This window comes from Podarcis bocagei (genome assembly GCF_964188305.1).
Source record: "Podarcis bocagei genome assembly, chromosome: 7".
Lineage (NCBI taxonomy): Eukaryota > Metazoa > Chordata > Lepidosauria > Squamata > Lacertidae > Podarcis > Podarcis bocagei.
In genome coordinates this window covers 41,724,961-41,752,351 of record NC_138132.1, presented here as the reverse complement: position 1 = coordinate 41,752,351, position 27,391 = coordinate 41,724,961, and the positions used below count along the sequence as shown (strand labels likewise).

The following is a 27,391-nucleotide window of genomic DNA, read 5'->3' as shown; positions in this document are numbered from 1 at the left end:
TCTAAAGTCTGGATGGGATTCCATAGATCAAAGGGCTGGGATATCTTAAGATGGTACCATGAATGGGAGCCAAACTTAGTTCCCATTCAAAAATGCCACCCCATGTCCATTGTGGGAGTACAGGGCGGGGGGCAGTGGGGAGTGGTACTGCTGCCAAAGCAGAAGTGACAGAGTAGGCATGTAGAGCGAACCTTGTGCAGGTTGGGTGGTGCTAGTGAGAGGCTGCAAGCAGTGCCATGCCTAGACCTGCCCAAGTCTGGTGCTGACCCTGGTGTCTGTGTGTGTGGCCCAGTTGATCTCACTGCCCCTAGGGAAGGTGATCCTGCTGCTTTTCCTCACAGGGTGGGGTGGAGGGGCCCAGCCCAGCCAGTGAAAGAAGCAATAACTGCAGGTGGCACTCCACGTATTCTTAGTGCAACTATTTAGCAAACTTCTCATTAGCAGGACTGAACGGGCCAAGGCAGGGTGTGCTATGGAATGTACACTGTGGCAAGCATCAACCAGCACCCTCGCTCTGTATTTTGTAATGAGTGCATAACCTACCAGCATTACAGGCAGCTGATTCTTAGAAGCATGTGGGGCTGGGCATGGGGAAGCAGCCCAACATCCTCTTCTCTAGGTATGCTGCAACTACCTCATAGCATAAATGGAATTTCCTCCACTGTGCAAACAGCATGGGACCAGGTGAAAGTTCTTGGCCATGATGTGATGAAATTCTTGTCGCTGATCTCACCCGTTCACTGCAGCTCCACAGTGCAACAGGAAGAGTGTGGGCAGTGTTCACAATGGAGGGAAGTTCTCCGAACAAGCCGTTGCCTAGGCATAAAGGTATTTGAGATTTCAGCAAGTCAGCTGATTGCCTCTATTTTGCAATTTTTGAAAGTGAGAGGGGAATGGAGGCTAAGTTTTTGTGATGCATAGAATGTTCTTATTATTCATTCATTTTTAATACTGCCCTTCATCCAAAGATCACACAGTGATTTACAATAAAAAACCACAAAAATACACACCATATTAAAAGAAAATAATATGATGGTGGTGACATTTATATCTCACCTTTTCTCACCTTCTCCCCCTCTCCAGTTTATGGGGTAGGTGAAGCTGAGCTATAGCAGCTGACCCAAGGTCACCTAGTGGGCTTCATGGCTGAGTGGGGATTTGAACCCTGGTCTCCCAGGTCATAGCCCAGAATTTTATCTGCCTTGTAATTTACAAGTCCTATGGAGAACAGTTGAGAACAGGAATTTACAAGTCCTATGGAGTAAGTTTAGCTGAGTAAGTTTAGCCTAGAGAAGGGAAGATTTAGTACAGAGGGGGTGAAAGGACAAACCTACAGACTTGCACTTTCGAAAACAAGATGTGAACCAAAATCCAGCCAACTTTCAGAGACATGTAGAAGTAGCCCAACGGTTATGCTTACTGAACTATGTGCACTGACAAGAGATTGTTAGATGATCTCATATACAAACTTTGCAGTATAGGAACCATTGCAAGGGTGTGATATGCTAAAACTTGGGATAAAAACAGAATGAAAAAGATAAGCTGAACTAATTAGGAAAATATGGGAGCAATTAGAGATTATAAAATTAGTGGCAATGCTGAGTCCCTACAAAAGCATTGGAGAGGAAATGGGCAAGTGGGTCACAGTAGTAACATTTTTTTAAAAAAGGTACTGGGCATAACAGATACAGGGCTAAATTATATGTTGCCATAAAGAACTTGTATGGAGGGAGAGGTGTTTGTATGTGTAAAAAAACCTCTAACACTTGTGTGGCTGAAATGTAGCTGATGATACAAAACGAGGAGTCACATATTTTGCTCCGCCTACATTTTTCCTCTGGCTCTGCCCCCCACTGGCACATAAATCCTGCCCTGGAAGGTTGCTCATGAGGGAGCGTGGCCTTTGGGCTGAAAAACATCCCCCATCACTGGTGCATGCCACCTGGCACCTATAGACAATTGGTGCATCTGAAATAAACATGTTAAGAATATTACGTGTATTGTTATGATCATGGTTTCTGGAGTGCCCTCTGTGCCCCACCCTCCAGATGCTAGATGGGTTTCAACTAGGAAAACAGCCTCTCCTGTGGTGCTGCCCTGACTCCAATGAATGGATGCTGGTGTGCAGTTTGTTAAGTGTTAGGTATCAGGCTAGGGCTTTTATTTGCCCAGGCTTTTAAAGACCAGTAAAAAAGAAAAGAAACTGCAGTTTTACAGTATTTCTACTTCTGGAGCAACTTTCTTTTTAAAAAAAGAAAAGAAAAAGAAAGAATCCACTCTAACCTCTTGACTGTCATTTGTTTTCAAGTGATTTAAATAAATTCCAGTGAGTTCAGTGGGACTTGCTCTCAGATCAGTTGTGTTCAGTAATCCCAGCACTGCACTGTTACTGCCCCTTTGGCTCTAGATAACAAAATCTACAAAATGGTCTTCTATGCCTTTGGCACCAGGGGAGTGTCAAGGCTACTTTTTATCCAGTTCTTTTTCATTCTAGGCTGTGTCCCCCAGCAACATTTACTGTGTAGCTCCATTCATAAAAGTGCGTAAATGACTCGGCTGCTGCTGCTGACTCATGCTTATGAGAGAGTTTCCTAGCCCTGCCCACAAGGCCCTGAGCCCCGCCTCCTCTGGAATGGGAGACTTGCCTGTAATATATTTAAACTGCAGCTGGAGAAGGGCGGGCGGGAGAGAAGCAGTTTCTCGAAACAGCCGGCTGGTTCATTCTCTTTTGGCTAGAGGGACACCTGTGACTGACAGGCCTTCCTTGAGATCCAGCAGACTTTTTCCAAGGTAAGATGACACTGGAAGGATGCCAAAAAGGTTTGCTAAGTTGACTGCCAGTCCGCATTGTAAGAAATAAGTGATTTAAAAAGAGAAAGGCACCAGATAACCAAGAATTTGCCCTCGTTCATGCTAGGGGAATTTTTTGGGGGTATGAATCAGCCGAGCAGAAGGGAAGCACTCCTCTTGACAAATGGGAGCAGAGAAGTTTCTGCCTTTTAGAAAGCAGAAGGTGGTGTGGAACTGTGGGAAAATGCCCAGGGGACAGTCTCTCCACTGTATATTCAAAACTGAAGTGACCGGAATCAAAGGAGTGTCTGGCGGCATGTGACTTTGCATTCTTGGGACACACCTGTCCGACTGGTATGGCTGGCAGAACGTTTTAACCCTCTTGCTTCAAAATAGCTGTGTGCAGGTGGAAAAATGCTTTTGTAAAAGGCTATTTGGGTCCTAATGAAATCACTGGTAGCAGAAATGCTATCGCTTACCTTTGCTGTAGGATTTCTAAGATACAGTTTCTTCAACTTGGAAGCATCTCCCTGACTCCAGTGGCCAAACGTGGGTGAGCCTGGCGTGGTTTGGCCAGAGAGAGGTCTCTCTGCTGAGTACGGTTATGTAATGTTATCACCACAGCGGGATATTGGTGCTGGCAGCGGGAATGTGGAATCTGCAGATCAGTTACAAAGGAGTGGAAAGATACCAGAGAGCAATTTCAAGGGATCAAAGGCCAATTTCACAACTCTGAAGTCATCCTGAATAATAAACTCAGGTTTATGTATTTAGCACACTTTTTCTCTGCTGGCAACTATGGTGTGCCATAAAATGAGGACAGAAAGGGCAATATTTCACATGCATTTTGCATTCAGACCGTGTTCTTAATGTTCGGCAAGACTTGGCCCTCTTAAGATGTTTGCGGAGTGCTATATGCTACAGCTGAACAAAAGATAGAATTCTTTGTTCTGTTCAAGGCTGTATTTTGTTACCTTTCAAATAATCTGATCTCTTTTCTTAAGCAGCTCACCTCTTGCTAAGCTTATCTTTCTTCCGTTAAGACCTGATGCCTCAGGAAACAAATTTCTTGAAGTTAGATGGCTGAATATGGCCGTTCTTCATTTCTCACAATGCACTCAATCTAGTGTCTCTCTAGGGTCACTGTAGGAAATTAAAAGGGTGTCTAAACCCAGTTGCCCAGTGCTGTCTTGAGCTCTGCCAGTGCAGCTAGGTAAAGCCACAAGGACCCAGAAAACAGGACCCATTTAGTTCCGCATTGCCTGTACTGATTGGTGGAGTTTCAGACTGGGGACATTCCCAGCCCTACCTCAAGATGCCAGACTTTGAGCATGGGACCGTCTGCATCCAAAACAAATGTTCTGTCACTGAGCTATGGTCCTTCCCCAGGGCTGAGCTCAGGCACTGCAGACCTTGACTCCATCTCTAGCTTGAGCCCACTGTCCTTCACCAGAATACCCAGTGGGGATTGTAGATGTCCACCCCTTGTTATCTTGCTCACTGTATAAGGAACATAGGCAGCTGCCTTATATTGAGTCAGACCAATGATCTGTAGTGGCTCTCGAGTTTCAGGCAGGGTTTTGTCCTAGCCCTACCAAGAGATACCAGGGATGGAACCTGGGACCTTTTGATGGCAAAAGCTGCTGCTGTACCACTGAGCTATGAGTGCAGTCCTTCACGGGGAACTCTGCTGTTCCAAATGCTCCTCAATGCTCCCCTCTAATCCCCTTACTTAACCTCTTTTACCTTGAAACCATCATGGCAATTGACTCGTGGGAACCTGGTATGTGACCTTGCAAAGTGGCAATAAGGCACTACATTGTCTGCTTGGGAACCTGCATGCCTCCAGTGATGAGAAATGAATATTCAGGAGCTAAAGGGCCAGGAGGGATAAGGCTGTTTGAGGTTAAGGTTGGCCTAGATAAGAGACCCTTCTAGAAGTGATATACAGTCCTCCTCCCAGAGCAACTGCTGTTGACACAGGATTGAATTGTCAAATTTGTTAGTGTTTGCTTCTGATTACAAGGTGACAAGCAGTTAGAAGCTAAGCCATAGAGATAAGAGTGATGGGGCAACATGGAAGATTGCTGCGACCCTGTATTGTAGCATAATCTTACATAGGCAGCTGTCCTTGTGGGATGCATGTAGCTGATTAACAACCTGACGCATGGGTGGGGAACTGGTGGCCCTCTAGATGTTGCTGTGGACTACAACACCCCTAACCCTTGACCATTGGCTATGTTGGCCAGGCTGATGCGAGTTGAGGTCCAACAGCACCTGCTGAGACACATTCCTTGTCCTTGATCTAAGATGAACCTTGCTGAATCAGGCATAAATTGGGGAAGGACTGTAACTTAGTGGTAGAACATGTGCTTGCATGCTAAGGGCTCAGGTTCAATTTTTGGCACCTCCCAGTAGGGCTGGCGAAGACCGCTGCCTGAGAGCTATTGCCATGGATGAGGAACCCGTGGACCTCCAGATGTTATTGGACTCCAACTCCCAGAAGCCCCAATGGTCAGGGATGATAGGAGTCCCAACATCTGGAGAGGAACAGCCTTCCTAGCCTTGTTGTGGACAATATTGAGCTTGGTGGACCAATAGTCCAGCTTGGCTTCCAAAAGCAGTTAGCCAGAGGTCCCTGGAAAGTTGACACCCTCGGTATGAAGGCAACAGAGCCGTGCTTGCCTCCAACTTCTGGAATCTGAAATGCAGAGAACGCCATCTTCTGAATATGGCAAATCTATTGTGGTTGACAGCCACTGATCAGTACCACCTCCATGCATTTGTTTAGTTTCTTTCTTTTAAGTCATCCTAGCCAGTGGCCTTTGCATCTTGTGGCAGTAAGTTCCACTAGTGAATTAGGCATTCTGTGGGGAAAGCACACTTCTGTGGGGAGTTTGTCTTCCCCAAACTCAGTTCACTCAATGGGTTTCATTGATCTCTGCTATTGTGTGTGTGTGTAAACTTTCAGTTGGAGGGTTCTGGCAGAAAGCCTTAGGTCTGTGACTGAATCTGCCAATTAAGTTACATGTGACTAACAATAATCATTCTAATATAATGGATTAATATATTTCACCTGTCCCTTTTATGAAGATGAGTCAGACAAGGAAAGCACCCCAAGGAGAACATAGAAAGTGAATCATAGCTACAATATGCCTTCTGTGTATGCTCAGTCACAGTTCATACCACTCGAAGTTATTTGTTCTTCATCTCTTACACAGATTGAGGAAAAGGAACTAATCTTTATATGTAATGAAATATATGGATTTGAGCACAACAAACTGAGAAGCCTTGGGATATTTTCCTTACCCCAGACTCCTAAGGCTAAATTGGATGTGACCAGTGATTAAGATCTCTTGTGGTTTGTTTGGGTTTTTCTTAGAGAGAGAGAGTAGAGAAAAGGAAACCCCCTTGTGGCTGTTTTAAAGACTGGGTAAGTGGCTTCCCTTGCCCTTATCGAAATCACCTTCTCCTCCTCCAAATTAGCTGTTAGCTCTCAGGATGGGGCAGGTGGGCAAGGAATGGCTAAGATTGGGGAAAGGGCCGTGAAGGAAAGGGCTGAACCTCCTTTCCCAGCACTACTTCCCCAGTCTTCAAAGAAGCTATAGGGAACCAATGCGAAAGGTCCTAATTGAAGATCTCCTGTAGGCCTATTCAGCCATTCACATGCACACACTCACAGAACTGCGTGGTGCTGGCCCCATTTCTCCTGTCACTTCCTTGTTGCCCATCCCCAGAATCCACCTCGTTGGGGGCTGAAGCATGCGATTAGGAGCCTCCTCTGCTTTTGCTAGTGTTTAAAACTTTTAAGACCTTGGGACCATTTTACTTGAAGAATGATGGTGATGGTTTTGATTTATTCCCCGCCCTTCTGCCTGAGGTGCCAGGGCAAGTTGTAACAATTTGAAACCCGCCATTAAAAACAGTTTAAAATGAGTTACAGTCACAAGAATAGGGCAGGTCCTAAAAATATAATTTCTCAGGGGCCAAAGGCCAGTGTAAAGAGGTGGGTCTTCATCATATGATGGAGACTGTATAGTGAAGGTGCCCAGCTCATCTGTGGGGAGGGATTTCCACAGAGAAAGCCCTCTCCAGGCCTCCAAACCCACCCTGAACTTCTGAGGAAGGTGGAACTACCAAGAGGTCCCCAAGAGGTCCCGTGGGGATTTCCATATGTGCCCACTTGACTGCTTCGGTCTGCAGTACTCCTACTTCTCCAAATGTGTCTTTTTTAAAAAAAACACCTTTATTTATACAACAACAAAAAAACACACAAAGAAACACAAATACAAAATTACACTCCAAATGTGTCTTAATGCGCATTCTGCCCTCGCAATGAATTTTTAACATGACAGTATCTATGCTCTGGCATGAGCTGCCTAGTGATGCCAGACAGTCGCTTTCATCGCCCACTAAAAACTTGTCTAGGCAAGTCTATCCAGACATGATTTTGAAATTATGTATTCATGACTGCCGATTTTATCTACATTCGGAAATCTTTCTGTTATGTCTACCTGTTTTTAATGTTGCTTGATTTTATCTGCATTCTCTTATGAATATTTTTTAATTAGTTTATAAAATAATACAGAGCATTTTACTTGGAGGGCTTTTTTTCAATTAAGCAATCTATACATCTTGTTAAGGAAAAATAAAGAAAAAAATGTATGCTTCATAAGAAGAGCCTGCTGGATCCGGCCAATGTCCCATCTAGTTCAGCATCCTGTTCTCACAGTGGCCAAACAGATGCCTGTGGACTCCAACACAAGAGCACTGTCTACTCCTGTTGTTTCCAGCAACTGGTATTCCAGTGTGATCTAGAAGCTGGTTAATCAGGGTTCTAGTTTGTGAGTGTGGAAAGCCTCCTTGAGTATGGCATGCTTTCATCTGCAGACGTCCAGTAGCTCATCTCCAAACTTCCCCTCATCTTGTGAAGGGCATAGTGCCTCAACAGGGCTTGTGTCACACACCTAGTTTAGAACTTGGCTTCATACAATTTTAAAGCAGTGGCTGTATTTTTCAGCCTGGTAGCCCTGAAGGACACCACATTCTGCCTCCAGGTTACAGTAATGCAATGACTTTGAGGAAGCCACATGCCAAGCCCAGGGCTACTTGCCAAACTTATGGGGAAATGTTACTGGAAAGTTGTCAAAGTTCTTTCTCCACTCGATGAGCATAGCAGAAGTGCCTGATTCAATGAGATGTGCTCTGGTGACTAGGCACCTCCAAAAAGAAGAGTTATTTCAAGAATTTCTCCCCCAGCTCACCCACTCCCTTCTCCATTCTTGAAGCTTTGAAGATTCTTTGTTTTCAACAACTCTGGAAAAGCAAAGAGAAGAAAACCAGGAGAACCTATAGCTTGAATTTGGTTGCATTACTACCTTTGGGTTGACTTAAACATTGCTTGTAGTTGGAAGAATGACCTGCTTCTTGGCTGGTGCTGATGGTGGTAGTTCCGCATAGAAGTGATATTGGGCATCATATAAGCTCTAATATCCCATGCAAAATACAGTGGTACCTCGGGTTAAGTACTTAATTCGTTCCAGAGGTCCGTACTTAACCTGAAACTGTTCTAAACCTGAAGCACCACTTTAGCTAATGGGGCCTCCTGCTGCTGCCGTGCCGCCGGAGCACAATTTCTGTTCTCATCCTGAATTTCAGTTTTTAACCTGAAGCACTATTTCTGGGTTAGCGGAGTCTGTAACCTGAAGCCTATGTAACCTGAAGCGTATGTAACCTGAGGTACCACTGTAGAATTGCATGAGGGAGTTTGGGGTTGAGACCTTCCTAGCTCCCCCCCCCCCAGTGTTACTGTCCTTGTGGTACAGGGTCTGCACTGTAGACCCTACTCTACTCATGTCAATGTGTAGATGAGGATTCTAAATTGCTCAGGATTCTCAGCGGTTCTTCAGAAGTTCTTCCTCTGACAATGAGGAACTGCAGGTTGCGGAAAGCTGGGGTGTCACAGGCCTCCTAAAGAGCACTTGAGTCTCACCTTTTGGAGTGGGGAGAAAGACCCAAGATGCAAATTCAAAAACTGGAGTGGACATAGCATGCAGAATTCTTCCATTTTAAAAACTTGGTTGCTGGTGGTACTTCTTTCTGCTCTTACATGCACATAAGTAGTTTCCCACCATTATCAGGGTGGTGGGAGAGGACAATGTTCTGGTGATAACAAATATTTGCTTGGCTTTATTGTTGCAGACTGACTTGGAGGACCTCAAACTTTGCTGGTGGAGATTGAGCAAGCGCCCAACCATGTTGCATGCACATCTGGAGCAGAGCAGTGCCAAGCCTCTTCCTGTAGTGATCATAGGTAAATATACACTCTGGGGAGTAATCTACATTGACCAGGGCTCATTATCTCGCCAGGCCACCATGTGCTCAGCAGCCTCAAGCTGCAGTTCCAAGAACTATAATTAAAGCAAGAAGTGTCCTGGTATCCCCCCTCCCTTTTTGCTGCCAACACAAGCTTGCTTACTGGAAACAAATGGGGTTGCAGTTCTTTGCATGCAACGGGAATTTGCCGGGACACTTTTTCCCCCCTACAGGGACACAGATTGTGGGAAACAGAAGAGTTATATAAAAATGCAAAGGTTTTACCCCCAAAGAGAAATGTCAACAACATCCAGATTAGGACAATACTTTTATTAAGCAAACCAAAATGTTATGAAAGCGCATGCAGAGTTTTGAGATCTCCAGATCCCTTGATCACAATAAGGGGATGGGAATTGGCTGATACTGGAGCCACAGGGGGGATCTGCATTTAGGCAACAGCTTTAAGACTGAATGTTAGAGGAGAGAGTGGAGGCATTCAGATGAGGCTTTGCTGAGTGCTTTGAGGTCTCATGAGGGACTGCTGACAAGGAGAGGCAAATAATAGTTGAACCTCCATATTTTTGGAAAAATAAAATCCAGATGTCTCTATTGTTAGTCACAGGAGTGGGGGGGGGGAATTTGGGTCGGTTCCATTTTAATGTGAGCCCACCTAATTTTCACTTCCCAAAACTATATGTGAAGCAAAACACAGCTGTCCTTTGAAATTCACACTTCTCCAAATTTTGCAATACAGCTCCCCAATTTACAAACATTTTATGCACAAAAATGTGTATATGAAGAGGAAGTCTGACAAAAATGCATATATTTCTGAAGATGGCATGAAAATTGTATTATAATTGGTGAAACTGATTGCAATAAAGAGGAAAATTATGTGCAAAAGTATGCATATTAGGAGAAATGCACACTAAAATGCTGCCACGTATTTTGTGAGGACCTAAAAAATATATATGCTGGTGTGGAAATGTGACAACGGAATTTAAGATTGGAAAACAGCAACTGAGAGAAACAGAAATTGACAGTTTTGTCCATCCCTATGAAAGACAAAGGTTCCTTGGTAGCGACAGAGAAATTAGGTGGATTTTATATTAAGGAAGCATTATGTAGGAAAACTGTTTGCTGCTCATTAGTGCTACAGTTACTAAGACAGGGGTGGGTGGTCTGACTTGGTCTAAGCTTCCCTTATTCCACCTCTGTTGCTCAAAAACCTCACCACCCTTCTCATCTTAATTGTATGAGCAACCCCAGGAGTAGCCAAGGTGGTGTCTTCCAGATGTTTTGGGCCACAGCTGCCACCATCCTCAGTCAAAATGGCCAATAGCCATGGATTATGGGAGTTGTAGTCCCTACATATGAAGGACACCACACTGCTGCCCTGAGCCAGGTTGTAAATATTCTTTCCCCTGCACAGAAGGCAGAGAGGGAACTTTAATTTGAGTATTTCTGCCCACTGGTTCTTGACTGCAGCCTAATTGCCTGCTTACCTCCCCCCCTTTCCTTTTCTCCCTCTCCCCTTTCAGCAGTTTAAAAAGCTTGCCAGCCCTTATCTGTGAGCATCTAGCTGCTGGCTGTTCAGAGGTTTGTTTGTTTTTGTTTTGCAAAGAGGAGCCTTACATAACCTGTACTATGCAGGCTCAACTTCAGATGAGAAGCAGGCATTTACAGTAAATGCAGTGGGTTTTGGCCATCAACTTTACTGGACCAAATTGGCCATAAATGTTCATTGCAGCCAAATAAGTACCAGTGTGGGCTCAGAAGTTTCAGCTAGTCACCTGAGCACCCCACAGGCTTTGGATAGCATGGGGGTGGATGGTGTCCCTGCGAATATTAAGTGTCCGTGCCTGAGACCTTCTTTGGTTGATGCTAAGCAGGGAGGGGAGAGGGAGCACTTTAAATATAGCTCCTTGAGAAATCTCTCCTCCCAGCTGGCTTTTACAATGTGGTGACTGTGCCAAATGGCATAGGGATTCTAATGCTCTGATAGGTTGCTGTGTCACCCTAACCAGCTTTCTTGCATTATGCAGCTGTTGGTTTGGACACATTCTAGTGAGGAACTGAGCTTCAAAAAGTGGCAGATGGTTAGACAAAGGCCCTGTAAAATATTAATCCAGCTCAGAAGGAGGCTGGGAGACTGAACCCTGTGGAAACTCTGCCTGAAATAGTTATTGGTTTCCAAGGCTGGCTGAAGATGTTGTTACTTTTGTTCTAGATTCATTAAGTGCCCAACAGCTGTTGCTCCTTAGGCGCCGTGGAGGAAAAAATTAAAAGCAGGATAAAAATGGCAAAACCTGACAATGTGCAGCATGAAGGCAGCGTTGAATGATTGCAAAAATGAAGCTTGAAAACATCACAAGCAGCAAAACCAATTTTAAAATGCTGGCGACTAAAAACACATTTTTTAAAAAAACACAGCATAAATTATATTTGGTTTTCAGCACCAGCCTTACCCTTTCAAAGATTTTGCAGTAGCAAACATTTGACAGCAGAATCCAGAGTGTGATAATTGTTGGGAATTAATTGGAGTGTACTTCATGACTTACGTAGATTTATGAAAGTGGCTATCTTAGGAACATATGAGACTTAATCTGTTGGACAAAAAGCACAGTTGTCAAACAGTAGATAACCAGCAAGCAGGAGTGCTTGCTGGGTGGGGTGGAGCTGCCATCACAATTTCCCATCAGGTGGACTGTTTCTTGCACCTCCATGTCGTCTCACCCCTTCCTCTTCCGGGAAGAAACAGCAACCCTTCTGCAGGAAAGCTGGTGTTGCGGCACTATACCACCTGCCATACCACATTGGATAACAGGGGCTGGCAGGTGGCATACTATGTGTGATCAATTTCTGGAACCCTGTGACTTAGAGGAAGAACATTTGATGCTTTGCCTCCAGCAGCATAATGTCTTGGGCCTGTTTGATGAGCAGAAGAACTTTTCCCTCCATCTCTGAATAACACTGTGTCTTATGGAGCCATCTAATTTCTCTTTCAGGAAATGGCCCTTCGGGGATCTGCTTATCCTACCTACTGTCTGGTAACATTCCCTATGTCCGAAGGAACCCTGTTCATCCGAATCCCATTCTGCAAAGGAAACTGGAAGAGACACCTGAGGTTTCCATCTTAGACCAGGTTGGTACAGCTCCCAGCACCCTTGGTTCATCCTTCAACAGAGGGAATTTAGGCTCTAAAATTATTCTCTACTTTAGAGCAAGTGAAGCATGATCTTGGCCCTGTTAGGGGCAGCCTTGTATATTAAATCAATTGCCTGGTAGGCACCAATGAGGCACCCACCTCCCCTATGTCAGGTGTGAGATGACTAGAGACACAGCTGGGCCAAAGCAAGGGTTGTAGGCACCATCAATCAGCTTATTGGTAGCACCAGTACTTTGTGAGATAGTCCTCTGCAAGAAGCAGCTATTGGCTAATTGCCGGGGCTTGCTGAGGTGCATGGTGCTTATGCAAGTCCTGGCAATTGTCTGATCACCCACATGGCAAAAATGGCTTGTCTCATGCCACTGTGCTGTCAAGTGATGGAAAGGTGGATGGGGTGACCCACCTGTCAAACGTGGCCTATGAGGTGTTTATGTGTGAAGGAGATAAGGACCTCCGTTCCTTATCCATGCATTAAATAGTGTGTCTAGGGTATTAGGAATGCCACTTAGAATAAACAGGAAAGGGATTGTATATTCATCTAGCATTCATTCATTCATGGCCCACTTTTTTCTCCAAGGTGCTCCAGGTAGTACACATGGTTCTCCCCCTCATCATTTAACCCCTGCAACAACCCTGTGAGGTACTCAGGCTGAAAGGCAATGACTGGCCCAAGGTCACTGAGTGAGCTTCATGCTAAGTGGGGATTTGAACCCTGGTCTCCCAGGTCCTAGTCTGATACTCTAACCACTATGCCACACTGGATCTCGAGAAGACTGCCCACAACTAGGCCTTCTGAATCCAGAATTTGTGATGATTAAAAGATTGTGTTCATCAAGAGTTCTCTCTTTCCCTCCAGGATATTGAGTACCTATCTGAAGGTCTGGAAGGGCGATCCTCCAGCCCAGTTGCTCTCCTTTTTGATGCCCTGATGCGTCCAGATACTGATTTCGGTGGGACTGCAGATTCAGTCCTTGCTTGGGCACATCAACCTGACAGAGCCATTCCTCATCTGGTTCTTGGCAAAAACCTTCCTGGAGGAGCCTGGCATGTAAGTGCAATTCTGTATATTGGATCCTTTAAAAAACTGGCAACAGTTTGTTGACCCATCTTAAAAGTGGTTGGTCCCTTAAGGCTCAACCCAAGCTGATCTTTTCATCCATGAGGGATGACCCATCACAGGAGTCAAGAAGCTTTTACAACCCAAGGGCCACATTACCTTGTAGAGAACCTTCCAGGGACCACATGTCTGTAGAGTGTGGGACCACAGGCAAAAGTGGGCAGGGCAGTGGGCATGGGTCTTACCTTTGAATGATAGGGTAATTTTCAGCCACACAAAGTCAGAGAGCTATACCCACAGCTCTCTATCCCCAGCAAGCAAGTGACATTACCACACTTTCAGGACCTGTTCCACCCAGGCAAAAGCTTTCGGTGTGTGTGTGTGTGTGTGTGTGTGTGTGTGTGTGTGTGAAGTAGGCTTGGTGAGAAGGGCTGGCTTGGGAAGAATCCCAAGAGCCTGAGGGGGTGTATTTGGCCCCTGAGTTTGAGGTTCACCACCCCTGGCCCATTGCAATCTGCAAGATGGCTAGACTTTTCCAGTTCAAGGTTGAAATATGTCAACTAACTATGGAGTTATGGGATGTGCTTGAACTGCAATTTATCTGAGCAAGTTCTGAGCTGTTTATATGTATTCCTGCTCTATCAGTGAACTCCAGCAGGAAGAAATAATGGTAGAAAGCATGTGCTGGATTTGCTAGATGTAAGCCAATTTAGTCCAAACATGTGGTGGACACTCTGTTGATGAAGGCTACTCTGTGGCTCTGCAACACCCACATTTATTTTTAGAATAGGCAAAGGAATTAAAGGGGTGGCCAGAGACCCCATGAGAGTTGCTACACTGCAGTGCAGTTTTCATCCACCTCCAGCCATAATTCCTTGATTTATGTGCTATCTTCATTCTTTTTTTAGTCTATCGAGGGATCCATGTTCACACTGAGCCAGGGAGACTGGATGGGGCTTCCTGACCTGCAGTTCAAAGACTGGTTGAGTAAGAAGAAAAGGTACGCTTGCTCTTGGATGAAAATAATCAAATGAGAAGCTTTCCTTATTATTTCTTGCATTTATATCTCACCTTTGCTCAAGGGTGCTCATAGTTCTCCCTCCCCCATTTTATGACAGCCCTCTGAGGTAGGCTAAGCTGAGAGACTGCCCCAGTCTGACCTAGTGAGCTTCGTGGCTGAGTGGGGATTCGAACTCTGATCTCCCAGATGCTAGTCCCACACTCTAACCATTGCCTCACAGTGGCTCTGTACTTAGTAGGCCCAGTAGATCCAAGGCATCGTGTTACCTGTCCTATTATGACCATCCATGATCAAAGAACCTCTTGACTGCACAAAAGCAAATAAATGCATGTAAAAAAGTCCTCCTTGTTGCAGTCTAGTCACTGTGAAGGAATTTTTTCAAATGCCTTATTTGGGATGTCTTGCGGGAGGCACTATTCGGCTGGCATGGGGAGGAAAGGTGGCTTTGCCTCTGCCTAGCGTTTTGCTTCTAATCCACCCAAAGCCCTCTGGGTAAAACTGATTAACTGTAAATGGGATGTTCCACCTCAGTTCTGCAGGTGCGGACTGAGTCAACAAGCAGTCAGTTGAGTGTACAAGCCCAAACACAAAAGATAAGTAGAACAAAGATGCAAAAGGAACTACTGTAACCTTGAATGCAATCCACAGAATTTGATAACTGGGCGTTCTTTTCTGTGGGCTGTAGTTATTATGAATTGGGCACCTTGCAGTGAACTCCACTGAAGCTGGCTGTCTTTTGAAGCAGAAGCGTAGGCAGCTGACTTATACCAAGTCAGAGCATAGGTGCCCCTAGTTCAATGCTGCCTACACCAGTGTTCTCAGCCTTGGTATCCAAATGTTGCCCCATCATCCCTGGTTGTTGGCTAAGGGTCATAGACCAGCATGCTCCAACCTTGAGGCTCAAGACATTGTTGGACTACAATCCCCATAACCCCCAGCCAGCATGGTCAGTGATCAGGGATGATGGGAGTTATAGTCCAGTGATAATTGATGATCCAGTGTGGAAGGTAGGCTGCTTTAAAAGTTCAAATGTGTACAGTACCTTGAATTTGCCTCAAGGACACCTTGGTGAGCAATGCAAGGTGGTGAAATTAGCCTGAATAAGTTGCCATAGGAAATGTGTTCCTTGATCATCTGTCTGTACTGATAGTCATATTCTTGTTACAGGGGCTTCAGAAATAACAGGGCGACTGCAGGAGACATAGTCCAGTATTATCAGTACTATGTGGCAAAGAAAGGGTTAAAGAAAAACTTTCGCTGTGGAACTCTTGTGACGTCTGTAAAGAAACTGAGTGTGGATGTAGACTCCTGCTACAACAGTCAAAATCCACAAACCAACCCCCAGGTAGACAGTGGGAGTCTCTTCCAGGTTGATGGGTTTCTCACGACAGTCAGTGGTACACAGCCCTTCTCTGTGTATGCGGAAAATGTGGTTTTGGCCACAGGGACATACGACAGCCCATCCCGCTTAGGGGTGAAAGGAGAGCACCTTCCATTTGTCCACCACACGCTCTCCGCCCTTGAAGAAGCTGTAAAGAACAAGGAGATTGGCATGATGTCTGACCCGATCCTGATTGTTGGCGCTGGGCTCACTGCGGCAGACGCCATCCTCTTTGCTCACCATTGCAACATCCCAGTGATCCACGCCTTCCGCAGAAGGGTCAACGACCCAGCCCTCATCTTCAACCAGCTCCCTAAGACAATGTATCCCGAGTACCACAAAGTCCACCAGATGATGAAAGAGCAGGCCATCCCTTACCCGGGGCCATATGAATGCTATGTCAGCCTTCCTGAGCACCACATTGTCACCTTCACAGAGGACAGGAAATGCATCTTTTGCGATAAGAGCGGCCGCCAGAAAATACACAACATCTCCATGGCTTTTGTCCTCATCGGCTCCAACCCTAACCTAACCTACCTGCCCAACAACGGTGTGGACTTGGCGGTGGACTGTGAGCAGCCGGTCAGCTCCAAGAGGAACCCCATCGATGTTGATCCCTTTACCTATGAGTCTGTCCATGAGAAGGGACTCTATGCCATGGGACCATTAGCTGGGGACAATTTTGTGCGGTTTGTGCAAGGTGGTGCTTTGGCGGTGGCCAGCTCTCTGCTGAAGAAGGCCAACCCCAACCCCCCATAACAGTTGTGGACATTCCTCCTAGAGAAAGACCCACGTCAGCCTTTGAGAAGAGGGGAACTGAACACATGCAAGTCTACCAGATATGAAGTCTCTCTATTGTAGCATTCGGTAGGTCTGCTCTGAAAGGCCAGGTCGCAGATTCAAGACAATGTACTTGCGGGACGTTCGCTTCTCAAGCTGCCACATGCCCAACCTTTTCTCCCTGCTTTACAAGTTGGGGAGGCAGCTCTATGCAGGCTTTGGCACACAAGAAGTGGAAAGGTGCTGGAGCAGCTGCTGGTTTCTGAATACTCAGAGTGAAATTGGCAACAGGGTCTTCTTCGAATGTAGATCAGTGTTCGCATCTATTATGTAGATTTCTCTAATCTTCACTGTCCCATTAAAAAATACCATTCTGAACAGCTGTGAAATAGAAAGCATCACTCGAAAAGAGTGTGTGACTTGTATCCAAAGTTGCACAAAGCTGTAAAATTAATTTTATTTTTATTTTTTTTAAAGCCAGGCAGCGCCTGCGGGTCTCAAACTGCTGGAAGCGATTAGGGGATCTAAGCAATGCTTTGGTTGATGGAACCACTGGGCTGAGCTAGCTGCTTTATTTATTTATTTTGATACACTAATGGTGCCAAGTGGGTTTTTCTTGGGCCCATTTGGCAGTAGCCCCTTATTCCCCCAAAGTCCCACAAACTTTGGGGGGGGATCCTCTAGAGTACATTTTCAGGAGCGTAAGAAGGTTCTGCAGCTAACTGGCAAGTTCCTAAAGGCTCTAAGGACACAACCTGCTTTTGTGGGTTTTCTAAGGGCATCCTGATGTTGAATATTGTGTTGTAGCCCAGCCTTCTCCAACCTGGTTCTTTCCAGATGTTCTGGACTGCAACTCCCATCAGCCAAAGCAGCACAGCCACTAGTTGGCAAAGGCTTCTGTACCTGCTGCCCACTGCTCTCCTGCTGTCCTTTAGAAGTGTGGATTTTGAGTAGCCTAGCTAAGCAATCGTGGATGCAACAGCTGAAATCTCAGGAAATCCTTCAACACCCCCTTGTTGACTTTAGGTCTACATGCTGAATTTTATAAACTTAAATTTTCCTGGTTTATAAGGAAAAGGTTTTTCAAAAAGATTTTAAAAGATTTTATATATATATATATGTGGAGTATTTTTTGTATACTGTTTTTAAATAAAAATATTTTGGCGTTTTACAAGTGTGTAGTCTCTCCACCCTTAAAGAAAGTTATTGACCCAAATGTGTTCTGTTTAATGGGGATGTATGTAGATTATTCATTGCCAAGGTCAGTGCCTAGCTGGGACACAGAGTACCCAGTTAGCAACATTTTCAACCAGGGAAAGCCAGCTGTAATTTCTGTTTTGATGCACTTGGGTGGCTTAAATAAGTATCTAGGGCTCACATCTCTTTTTATCAGGTAAGATCTGCAGAGCAAACTATTTGTGCCTAAGTTCCTGAATTGCTCCTTTAGAACAGCCAACCTTGGACAGGTTTATCCTTAAATAACACCCCTGAACTTGTGTTAACATCTGAGTTTACACATTTGAGTGGAGGAAGAGAAGCTATAATGAGCTGGAAGTCAACCAACCCATGCAAGCTCTTGGCCTCATGAATCTCCTTCAGCCATATAGAAGAGGGAAGTGAAACAGAAAATCTGAGCAGATTTGACCACCAGGCTAGAGGTCAAATGGACTGCCTGGTGGTTGGATCTCTGACTCAGTTGCCAAAGTTTAACACACAGAAAGAAAGAGATTTGGCTTGGCTGTGTTTTCTGTCTGACTTACTGTGCATGCTTTAACTTGTGTATTTTTTTGCATGCACTTTAGGGTGCTGGTTTGCTGAGTTCAGTCCCAGCTACAAACGCTTGAGGAATTAGATACAGTTGTACCTTAGGTTACAGACGCTTCGGGTTACAAACTCTGCTAACCAGGAAGTGGTTGCTCCAGGTTAAGAACTTGGCCCCAGGATAAGAATGGAAATTGCGCACCAGTGGCAGTGGGAGGCCCCATTAGCGAAAGCACACCTCGGGTTAAGAACCGTTTCAGGTTAAGAATGGACCTCTGGAACGAATTAAGTTCTTAACCCGAGGTACCACTGTATTTGTATCATGCCAAATTATCAAATTAGGAGGAAGCTTCCATCCTGTCTTCACCAGATGACCTGGCCAGGATGGAGGTAGGGGGAGCTGGTCAAGTCAGACTCTGCTCCTCCACCTTCTGAGACCAAGGATAGCAAAAAAAAAAAAAAAAAAAAAAAGCATTGGCAGAGCCAGCTGGGTTGGAGTCAGAGGGAGATTCAGAAGGTTGGATATAGGTCCTGTCACCAGCATGAACAGATCACCTCACTGCCTGAAGTAGCACTTGCTTGCAAGCAGTCTTCTCACTTGAGGTGAGAACTGGTGTCCCCCTTTTCTTTGAAAGCAGAGTGGGAGGGGCGTGCTGGGACAGTGTATTTCCTTAGCCATGTATCCTAGAACTCAGTTTATGAACCATTGAACTACATACCCTGCACTTGGAACTGATGCTGAGAAGATGGGTTGATTTTATCTGCAAAGGATTTGGGGATTTCCCAAGCTGAGAGCAATAATCTTTCATCCAAGGAGGGAGCCAGGGCAGGAACTACTTTCAGGTGCAGTTTGGAGATCACTGAACCAATTGAGTGAAAATGGTTAAACCAAACTAGTTCATTCCAAGCAGTGACCCAGGCCAGAGCATGTAAAAATGAGACTGGCTGGACATTGGCAGACTCATCCATCCCTAATCTCAGCAAGCCACTTCACACAGCGCAGCTTGTATAATGGCTCCACAGCTGCACTCACAGGCTTGGGAAGCAAGGTGGTTGCTAGTAGGTGGAATTTCTTGCTGCGGGGCTTTGTGCTGACCTCTGCTTTCCTGGGCAACTCTATGCATGATCCGCTCCAAGCACCGTCTCCTGGCCCCCACCCAACTTCCAGGATTTCTGAAAGTGAAAGTTGATACATTTAGCGTCCTGCAAGGGTCAGGCATTCCACAAAACTATGGAACTATTTATTGGGACACATTACTCTAGGTGGGGTCTGACCAAGGCAGAATAGAGTGGGACTGTGACTTCCCTTGATTGGGATACTAGATTTCTGTTGCCACAGCCTAGAATAACATTAGCTTTTTTTGCTGCAGCTGCATCACACTGTTGACTCATGCTAAGCTTATGGTCTACTAAGACCCATAGATCCTTTTCACTTGTACTATTGGCAAGTGAGATGTCCCTCATCTTAAATTTGTGCAGCTGGTTCTTCCTGCCTAAGTGTAGAATCTTACATGTATCCCTATTGAAACTCATTCGTTTTTGCCCAGTTCTCTAACCCGTCAAGATCATATTGAATCCCAATTCAACTCCTTCAAACAGAGGGCCATCCTCTGTAAAACAGGACACTTGGCCACCCTGACCTCAAGCTAAGTGCAAAACCATACCCCTGATTTGTTCTGAAACTAGAGAAATACGGTACCTTTTCTCTTTATACTAGCCTATCTCCATTCCAGGAGCCACAGTGAAGTTCATGAACTGTAAATTTCCATCGTTGCACCACATTGGCTTCCCAGCTGCCTGCACCTAAAAAAGAAATAAGAATAAATAACTGGGCTGTAGGCTTTTGCTAAAAATAGATGCTTTGGCCAACTCTCAAATTCCTGCATCAGCAAGGACTGTAAACCAGTGTGTCTAAATGAGTCGGGTGGGGATATGGGGTATTTATGGAGATGACACTTGCTGATTCCCCCTCTGCCATTCAAGCCCTTGAAGCTGAGCGTCATCCCCTCTTCATACAGAACATTCCAGTCTGAGCGATCAAGTCGCAGCTAGGTGGGCAGCCGCAGATCAGCAGAAGCAGACCTGTGCAGTTGCAGTGAGGCTACAGCTGTGTTTCCTCACCTTCTTGCAGAGTGCAATATATGCAGAAATATATTTTCATGCAAAATGCAAGTGGGACTAAGAAGATGTTAAGTGGGGAAGTCATATCCCCAACAGATCCAGTGTTCCTTTGTTCACCCCTTGAAGGCTGATCTTATCACCTGGAGTTTTGCAGTTGGAGAAAAAGAGTGCTAATCATGGATTTGGGAGATTGCACCAGTCACCCAGGAAGGATGTATAAAGCAGACTCTTTGTACAGGCGAAACCTTTGTACAGTTTGCATGACCTTTCACTTTGCTATGTGATGGCAAGCTGAGGACATTGTAAACAATCACATAGGACTAGGCCATGAGACCAATTCATAGGTGAAACAGCTATGGGGCTGGTGCCATGAGTAGGCATTGCTGGGGGACTGCCAAGCCCCCAACAATTCTGCACTGTTAAATTCCACAACCCTCCAGTGTTATTCCAATTTTGCTGCCTGAGGTGGCATACATCATGCCTGCCCCTAGATCAAGTTGCAGCATACCCAAGGCCAGTCAAGTTACTTTGGCACCTGAGAAAGATAATCCCAGAAGCCCCTCCTCGTGGGAATAAAAATACAGCACCAGTAACTAACAACTTCCTGCCCGTTCATGTTGCCCCAACTCTGCCTCACTCTGCCGAATGGGAGAGCCGGCCCTGGCAAGTTGTTATGTACTGAGTTGAATAGGATCCAAACTGAAGCAGTCTGATTGGTCCTAGAACAATAGGATCCAAATTGCAGCAGTCTGATTGGTGCTAGAACAATGCAGCAGTATGATTGGTTGGCAGGAACCACCCAATCATGCTCCAGATATAAGTGAATCCACAACCTGATTGGCTTACAGTAGAATTCCAGAATTAGCCAATCATGTGCAGCCCATTGTGTAAATAATGTATATAAAGCAGATACTTTGAGGGGACTTTCATTCATTCCTCCTCACCACTATGAGCTGAATAAAGAGCATGAAATCACTTTGCGACTCTGAGTATATATCACAAGTGCACAAATTAAGGCCAGAGGAAGAGACAAGAATGGGCAGTGGAGAAAGGGGAGGGACCAAGTTTGCCTAAGAGCCCACTGAAAGATGAAACAGCTGTGGGTCACTTTCCTCTGTGGTGCTCACTCAAGTGGGCTGCTCTGTTTTGTTCCAGCATGAATCTGAATGGCTGTTTTGAAATGGTTTTGTGATTTTTAAAAAGTAATAGAATTGCATTTAAATTCCTACATGAATTTTCTCTCACAATACACATTTTTAAAACTTAGTTTGGTATGTTTTGTGAGAGGGTGGATAGCTGAGTTCTGATCCAGCTATTACTCCAGGAAGTGCAGATCAGATTGGTTTGACCTGGAATTTGCAAAGATCCGATTTCTCAAGCCTGTTTATTGGCTCTGTAGGAACTGTTTGGGTGAAACAGGGGCATGTTTCAGGCCTGTGTGCTGGGCCCAGGCCTTCAGTTCAACTAGGATGGAGATGCCATTTGCAGTAATTGGACTCCTGTTTCAGGGCCTCCTGTAGCCAAGTGAGGAGACAAGGCTACACTGCAAGATAATTTTCTGGGCAAGTCTCCCAAATGAAGATTCCAGGGGAAAGAGTCGCAGGCAGGCAAGACCACACAACAGACACATTTCTGCAAAGCTATTTTTCCCCAAATATAATGCTTTTTTGTACATGAGTTTCAATGAGGTATGCGTTCTTATGCACCCATTCACATATACACAGTTGTGTGACACGTTTTCTGTTTGGAGAACTGCACCACAAAATTTGGAGGAGAGTGAATTTCAAAGGACAGCTCTCCTCAGCCCCAGGAGCAAGATTTATGGGAGTTGCCGTCTCTCAGCATCTAGAGGGCCACAGGTTTCCACGTCCCTGCTCCCTAACAGCAAATGTGTTTTTCAGGAAGGTTATGGGAGGCCAGATAAGTAGCTTCATTTTCACCAAGGGAAGGAACACAACAAAGCAAAATGCAACAAAAGAGCTTTTGAGTCCCGGCATGGATTGCAGCGTGTGTGTGCTCACTGCTGAACAAGATGCCAAGTCATATGGTCAATGAATCGGCATCATTTACAGGAAAGCGTCTGATTTACTGAGAAACACAGTGAGCCAGCATCAGCATAGATTATAGTCAGCCAATAACTGGTGACTCTTCAGAAACAGGGACAACAATCTGGATCACAATACCCATCACAGGCACCAAAATACAAGGAAATTTCAGAACTTGCATTTAAAAGTTACCAGCTCCGCCATCCCCACACACTAGGGGAGTTTTTGAGCAATTTTTAAGGAAATTCGCCAAAATTTAGACTTTTGACATGGGTTGCCATTAGTGGATCACTGTGGTATATGTACCATTTTAGGTATGTGTTCATTTTATTCCACGGTGCAAGTGCTGAGCCAACATTTCCCATCTAAAACCTGCACTTGATACTCTTGAAGGGTTTTGCACTATAACATTGTTCAAAGGAAGAGTTGTTATGATGGTTCCAAGAAAAGACCGGATGGGAAGGGCGTGAGAGGGACCTGGAATTCAGGGGGTGGGGAAGGGGTATGGACTGCAGAAACCACATCACAGTGTGTCACTTGGCATGGTAGTAATATGACAAGGGGCTCAGGGAAGAGGTATTCTGGAGTAGCTCTAGCAGAAGCACTGATCTGAAGCCAGTGATGGAGTCAGGAATGGTTATGACACAACCTTGGCAGCGGGAGAGAAATATAAACTTTACTGCTGCATAGTTGGATGGAGCTAAAAAGGGAAGAGGTCAGACTGACAAAAGGGATCAAGCCAGAGAGAGTAGAGCTTGCTTTCAACTATCTGTCATTCATCTGCAGGCTTTGATGTTCCCCAGGGAGGATCACCCTGCCCTGACGCTCCCAAGGAAATCCTAGTTGTGGCACCAAAGGGCCCTCTGCAAATGCAACAACTGAGAGAGTGACAAGAGACAGCTTTGCCACTCTGCAAATACATGTGTTAGTTTAGCTCAGAAGTGAAAGAAAGGAAAAGGAAAGAAAAGAAGAAAAGAAAAACCGGTAGTGCCACATGGTATCTGTTCCACTTTTGTAAAAAAAAAATCGATCTTTTAGTGTGGCTTTCTGTTCAGGCTGGGCCATGACAACAATTGTGTCTACTTTGTTCAACCCCTGACTCTTGCTCCAGCATTTCCCTAAGGCTCAACTCTAGATGACATCCCTATTGTTATTCCCTAGTGCAAACAATAAAAACCCTCTGGTTGGCAACTAATATTTCGTAGAAGCTTTGGGTGGTAGCCAATGCTAGTCCTACCCAGAGCAGATCCATTGAAATTAGTGGGCCTAAGTTGGTCTTGTTTAGTAACTTCAATGGGTCCACTCTGAGCAGGGCTAGCATTGCATACCACCCTATATTTGCAACTGGGGAAGCGGTGAAGTAATGCTGACTCTGCCCGTTGACATTTTGAAATACCTGTATGTTTTTATGTATGCTGATCTTAGAATAGAATTGACAGATTAATTTGAAAAATGGAAGAAATTGACTTATGCAAAATTGACCAGGAGTTGTATCCCCAGTTGAGTCATTGTGGTGGCTACTAGCTATGGTGGCTATCTTCTACCTCCATTGCCAGAGGCAGTCTACCTCTGAATATCAGTTGCCTGGAATCACAAGTCAGGAGAGGGCTGTTGCATTCTGCTTCTGCTTGCAGGCTTCCCATAATGGGCATCTGGCTGGCCACTGTGAGATGGACCATTGGCCTGATCTAGCGAGGGTCTTCTTATGATCTTAACCCAGCTAAGCACAATCCGCTGGTGGAACCAATGACATTTAGGCCCAAGACAGGCTTTCCCTGTACTCTGATTTTGATGCCTAAGATGTAGCTTTAGGCCACCTTGTGATCAGGCCCGTCTTGAGGCAAGATTTCTCTCCCCCCCCCCACCACACTCTATTTGATAAGTAGTCTGGGAATTGGAGACATTTGGCAAACAAGAAGTAAGAAAAGCAGATTAAAATGGGTTTCCTCCCAGGCTGGGCTGTTCCCAGGCAATTATCACTTTGTTGGCAAAGGACAAAGCAAGAAGCTTTTCATCATGGGAAGGCAGGAGCAGTGTCTTCCGGGGGTTAAGTTGTGCAATGTAGGGAGTTTACATGCGAGAATGTGAGAGCTGGTTTGGGGTTTCATTTCTGCTGCAATGCAGGCCATCGGTTATATAATCTTTTTGTGTAGAAGCCAGTCTAGATTAAGAGAACAGATTGTGTATTTTATGGCCAAAGGAAAGAAATGAGTCTATACATGCTTTGGAAGATGCCATCTCTGGGTATGTCTGTCAAGACACAGAGGAGTTCTACACACCCAGGTGCTGAAAATGAAATGTGCTGCACTGTTAAGGTTAATCCAACATAAGACTTTACACATTGTACGCAAACATGTGAAACAGAATGTTGGGTGTTGTCTGTCTTTCTTTCTTTCTTTCTTTCTTTCTTTCTTTCTTTCTTTCTTTCTTTCTTTCTTTCTTTCTTTCTTTCTTTCCATATCCAACCTGCAATCTTCTTCTTGGAACTTAGTCTACAAACTGACTTACGATAATAATAATAATAATAATAATAATAATAATAATAATAATAATAATAATCACAACAACAACAACAATAATATTTACACCCTGCCCATCTGGCTGGGTTTCTCCAGCCACTCTGGGCATTTTACAGCATATCTAAAAACAAAACAAAAACATCAAGCTTAAAAACCTCCTGATACAGGGCTGCCTTCAGATGTCTTCTAAAAGTTGTGTAATTCTTAGCATCTGAAGCGATGCTACTTCATGACTACATCAGCCAAATTTGTGTTGGTATAGAAAGCAGAATTCCTTAGATGCCAAGAGGCATGTTTGAGGCATGTACTCTTTGGTGAGAGAACCCCAACAGAGATTTAAAATCACAAAACATGCAGCAAAGTAAAGCATGGAAATACTTTAAAATATGTCCTTTAAAGTGAGTTCCAAAGTTACTCTTTTCTCCAAGCCTAGAAAAAAACGTTTGGTTATGTTAAAAGAAAAAAGAAAAAAAGAGGTTTGCTGACAAACTCTTCAAAGATCAGATTCACATGCTTCGGAATAGTTGCACAGGCAGTAAAATTGGCTTACAAAGTGGTAAAAGTTACAGGTAGGTAGCCATGTTGGTCTGCCGTAGTCAAACAAAATTTGAAAAATCCTTCCAGTAGCACCTTAGAGACCAACTAAGTTAGCTATTGGTATGAGCTTTCATGTGCACGTACACGAAAGCTCATACCAATAGCTAACTTAGTTGGTCTCTAAGGTGCTACTGGAAGGATTTTTTTTTAAGTGGTAAAAGTTCCTAAATTAGTGGTATAGGAACTGAAGAGTGGCAAGCAGCTTAGAACCTGAGCTTCTCTGCTACCCTGGGAGAACAAATGCTTGATTACCTATTCCCTCCCATGGTGAGGGGAAGTAGGCATAGCTAAGCCTGGCAGGACAGCTTACTCTATAGCATTAACCCTTCGTGCATCAATTAGACTTAAGCTTGTTGGTTATACAAGGCTGGTTATCCCACAATTTGCTGTATTGTTTTGCTTTCCTAGCTCCCCAAACCCTCTCGTAACATCTTACCAGATAAAAACGTAAGAGCCTTCTGGATCAGACCAATAGCCTGTCCAGTCCAGCATCGTGTTCTCACAGTGGTCAACCAGATGGCCTCCTGTGGTTCCCAGCAACTGGTCTTCAGAAGCTCTACTGCCTCCAACAATGGAGGCAGAGCATAGCTATCATGGCTAGTAGCCATCAATAGTCTTATTCTCCATGAATTTATCCAATCCATTTTTAAAACCATCAAAGTTGGTGGCCATTACTGCCTCTTGTGAGGGCAAGTTCCACAGTACTTATGGTGAAGTACTTCCTTTTATCTGTCCTGAATTGTCCAGCATTCAGCTTCATAGACGGTCCATGAATTTTAAAACACTAAAACATTTCTCTATCCACTTTCCCAATGCCATGCATAATTTTATGAACTTCTGTTATGTGACCTCTTGCTCACCTTTACCCTAAAGTCCCAAACGCTGCGATCGTTCACCACAGGGGAGTTGCTCCAATCCCTTGATAATTTTGGTTGCCCTTGTCTGAACCTTTCCCAACTCTACAATATCCTGTTTAATAAAGAATTCTGGAGAACTCAAAAGCTTTCCACGCTTTTGTTTTGACATGCAGGCTGGCCCCAATAAAGGCATCTCCCAGCTGTGGATTTTGGACTCTCTCTCTCTCTCTCTCTCTCTCTCTTTCAAAAGGAAAAGTAGATTTGGGAAGGGGCAGTTTTCAGTGGAAAAGCAGCAGAGGGAGGGGTGTTTTCCCCATCACCACTCTAAAATTAGCTTCCATGAGGCTGCAGGCAGAAGTAACTGCAGGGGAGCATGCTGGTAACGAGGCTATGAAAGGTTGTCACTAGCTATAAAATGGATAGTATCATCACCCCAAGAATCCAGTAACGGTAAACATGACCAGGTTGCCTAAGCTAGTAGGTGGTATTTCATCTTGTAAGCCTTCCCTATGGCTTAATACAATGCTTGGCTTAAGAAACTGCCATTGCAGCTGCCATCTTGACCCCAGTTCTATTATTTTAGCTGTTTGTACATTCCCATGTGGAGTAGTGATTTATGACCATGCCCAGGATAGGGGGAATTGTTCATGGTTCTATAGATACCAATATGTTGATTCTGTGACATCTGTATTTCCTTATTTTTTGCATTGGAACCTTTTATCAAATTATTGTTAGTACAAGCTTAAGACACAACACAATAACATAGAAACTTAGGAAGCTGAGTCAGGCCAATGTTGGGTCTAGCTCTGTACTGCCTACACTGACTGGCAGCAGCTCTCTGGGTTTTCAGGCAGGGGACATTCCCAGCCCCACCTGCAGATGTCTTGGCTTGAACACAGGACCTTCTGCATGCGAAGCAGCTGCTCTGCTACTGAGTCACTTCCCCTAATAAAGTGTGTTTAGGCAAAATAGCCAGTGGTG

At 44.8% G+C, this 27,391-nt stretch overlaps 1 protein-coding gene across 2 annotated transcripts; it reads left to right on the top strand.

Annotated features, from left to right (window-relative positions):
* Nucleotides 1–606: 606 nt before the first annotated feature.
* On the top strand, nucleotides 607–17,385 carry OSGIN1 (oxidative stress induced growth inhibitor 1). 2 transcript variants are annotated; one of them, XM_081199974.1, is made up of 6 exons: nucleotides 607–828; nucleotides 8,992–9,103; nucleotides 12,111–12,247; nucleotides 13,128–13,319; nucleotides 14,237–14,328; nucleotides 15,517–17,385. In XM_081199974.1, exons 1-6 carry the CDS (start codon nucleotides 622–624, stop codon nucleotides 16,487–16,489), a joined length of 1,713 nt encoding a protein of 570 aa, XP_081056100.1. In that variant the 5' UTR covers nucleotides 607–621; the 3' UTR covers nucleotides 16,490–17,385. The 2 variants fall into 2 exon arrangements, with proteins under 2 accessions (XP_081056100.1, XP_081056101.1); XM_081199975.1 differs by lacking the exon at nucleotides 607–828 and adding an exon at nucleotides 2,648–2,790.
* The last annotated feature ends 10,006 nt before the right edge of the window (nucleotides 17,386–27,391 follow it).

What these genes read in the sequence shown, in the direction of transcription:
- OSGIN1 (XM_081199974.1), top strand. Translation starts at nt 622, where the DNA reads ATGCTGCAACTACCTCATAGCATAAATGGAATTTCCTCCACTGTGCAA. An exon ending in AGGTTTCCATCTTAGACCAG is followed by an intron (nt 12,248 to 13,127) that starts GTTGGTACAGCT and finishes CTTTCCCTCCAG; the next exon opens with GATATTGAGTACCTATCTGA. An exon ending in TGGTTGAGTAAGAAGAAAAG is followed by an intron (nt 14,329 to 15,516) that starts GTACGCTTGCTC and finishes TTCTTGTTACAG; the next exon opens with GGGCTTCAGAAATAACAGGG.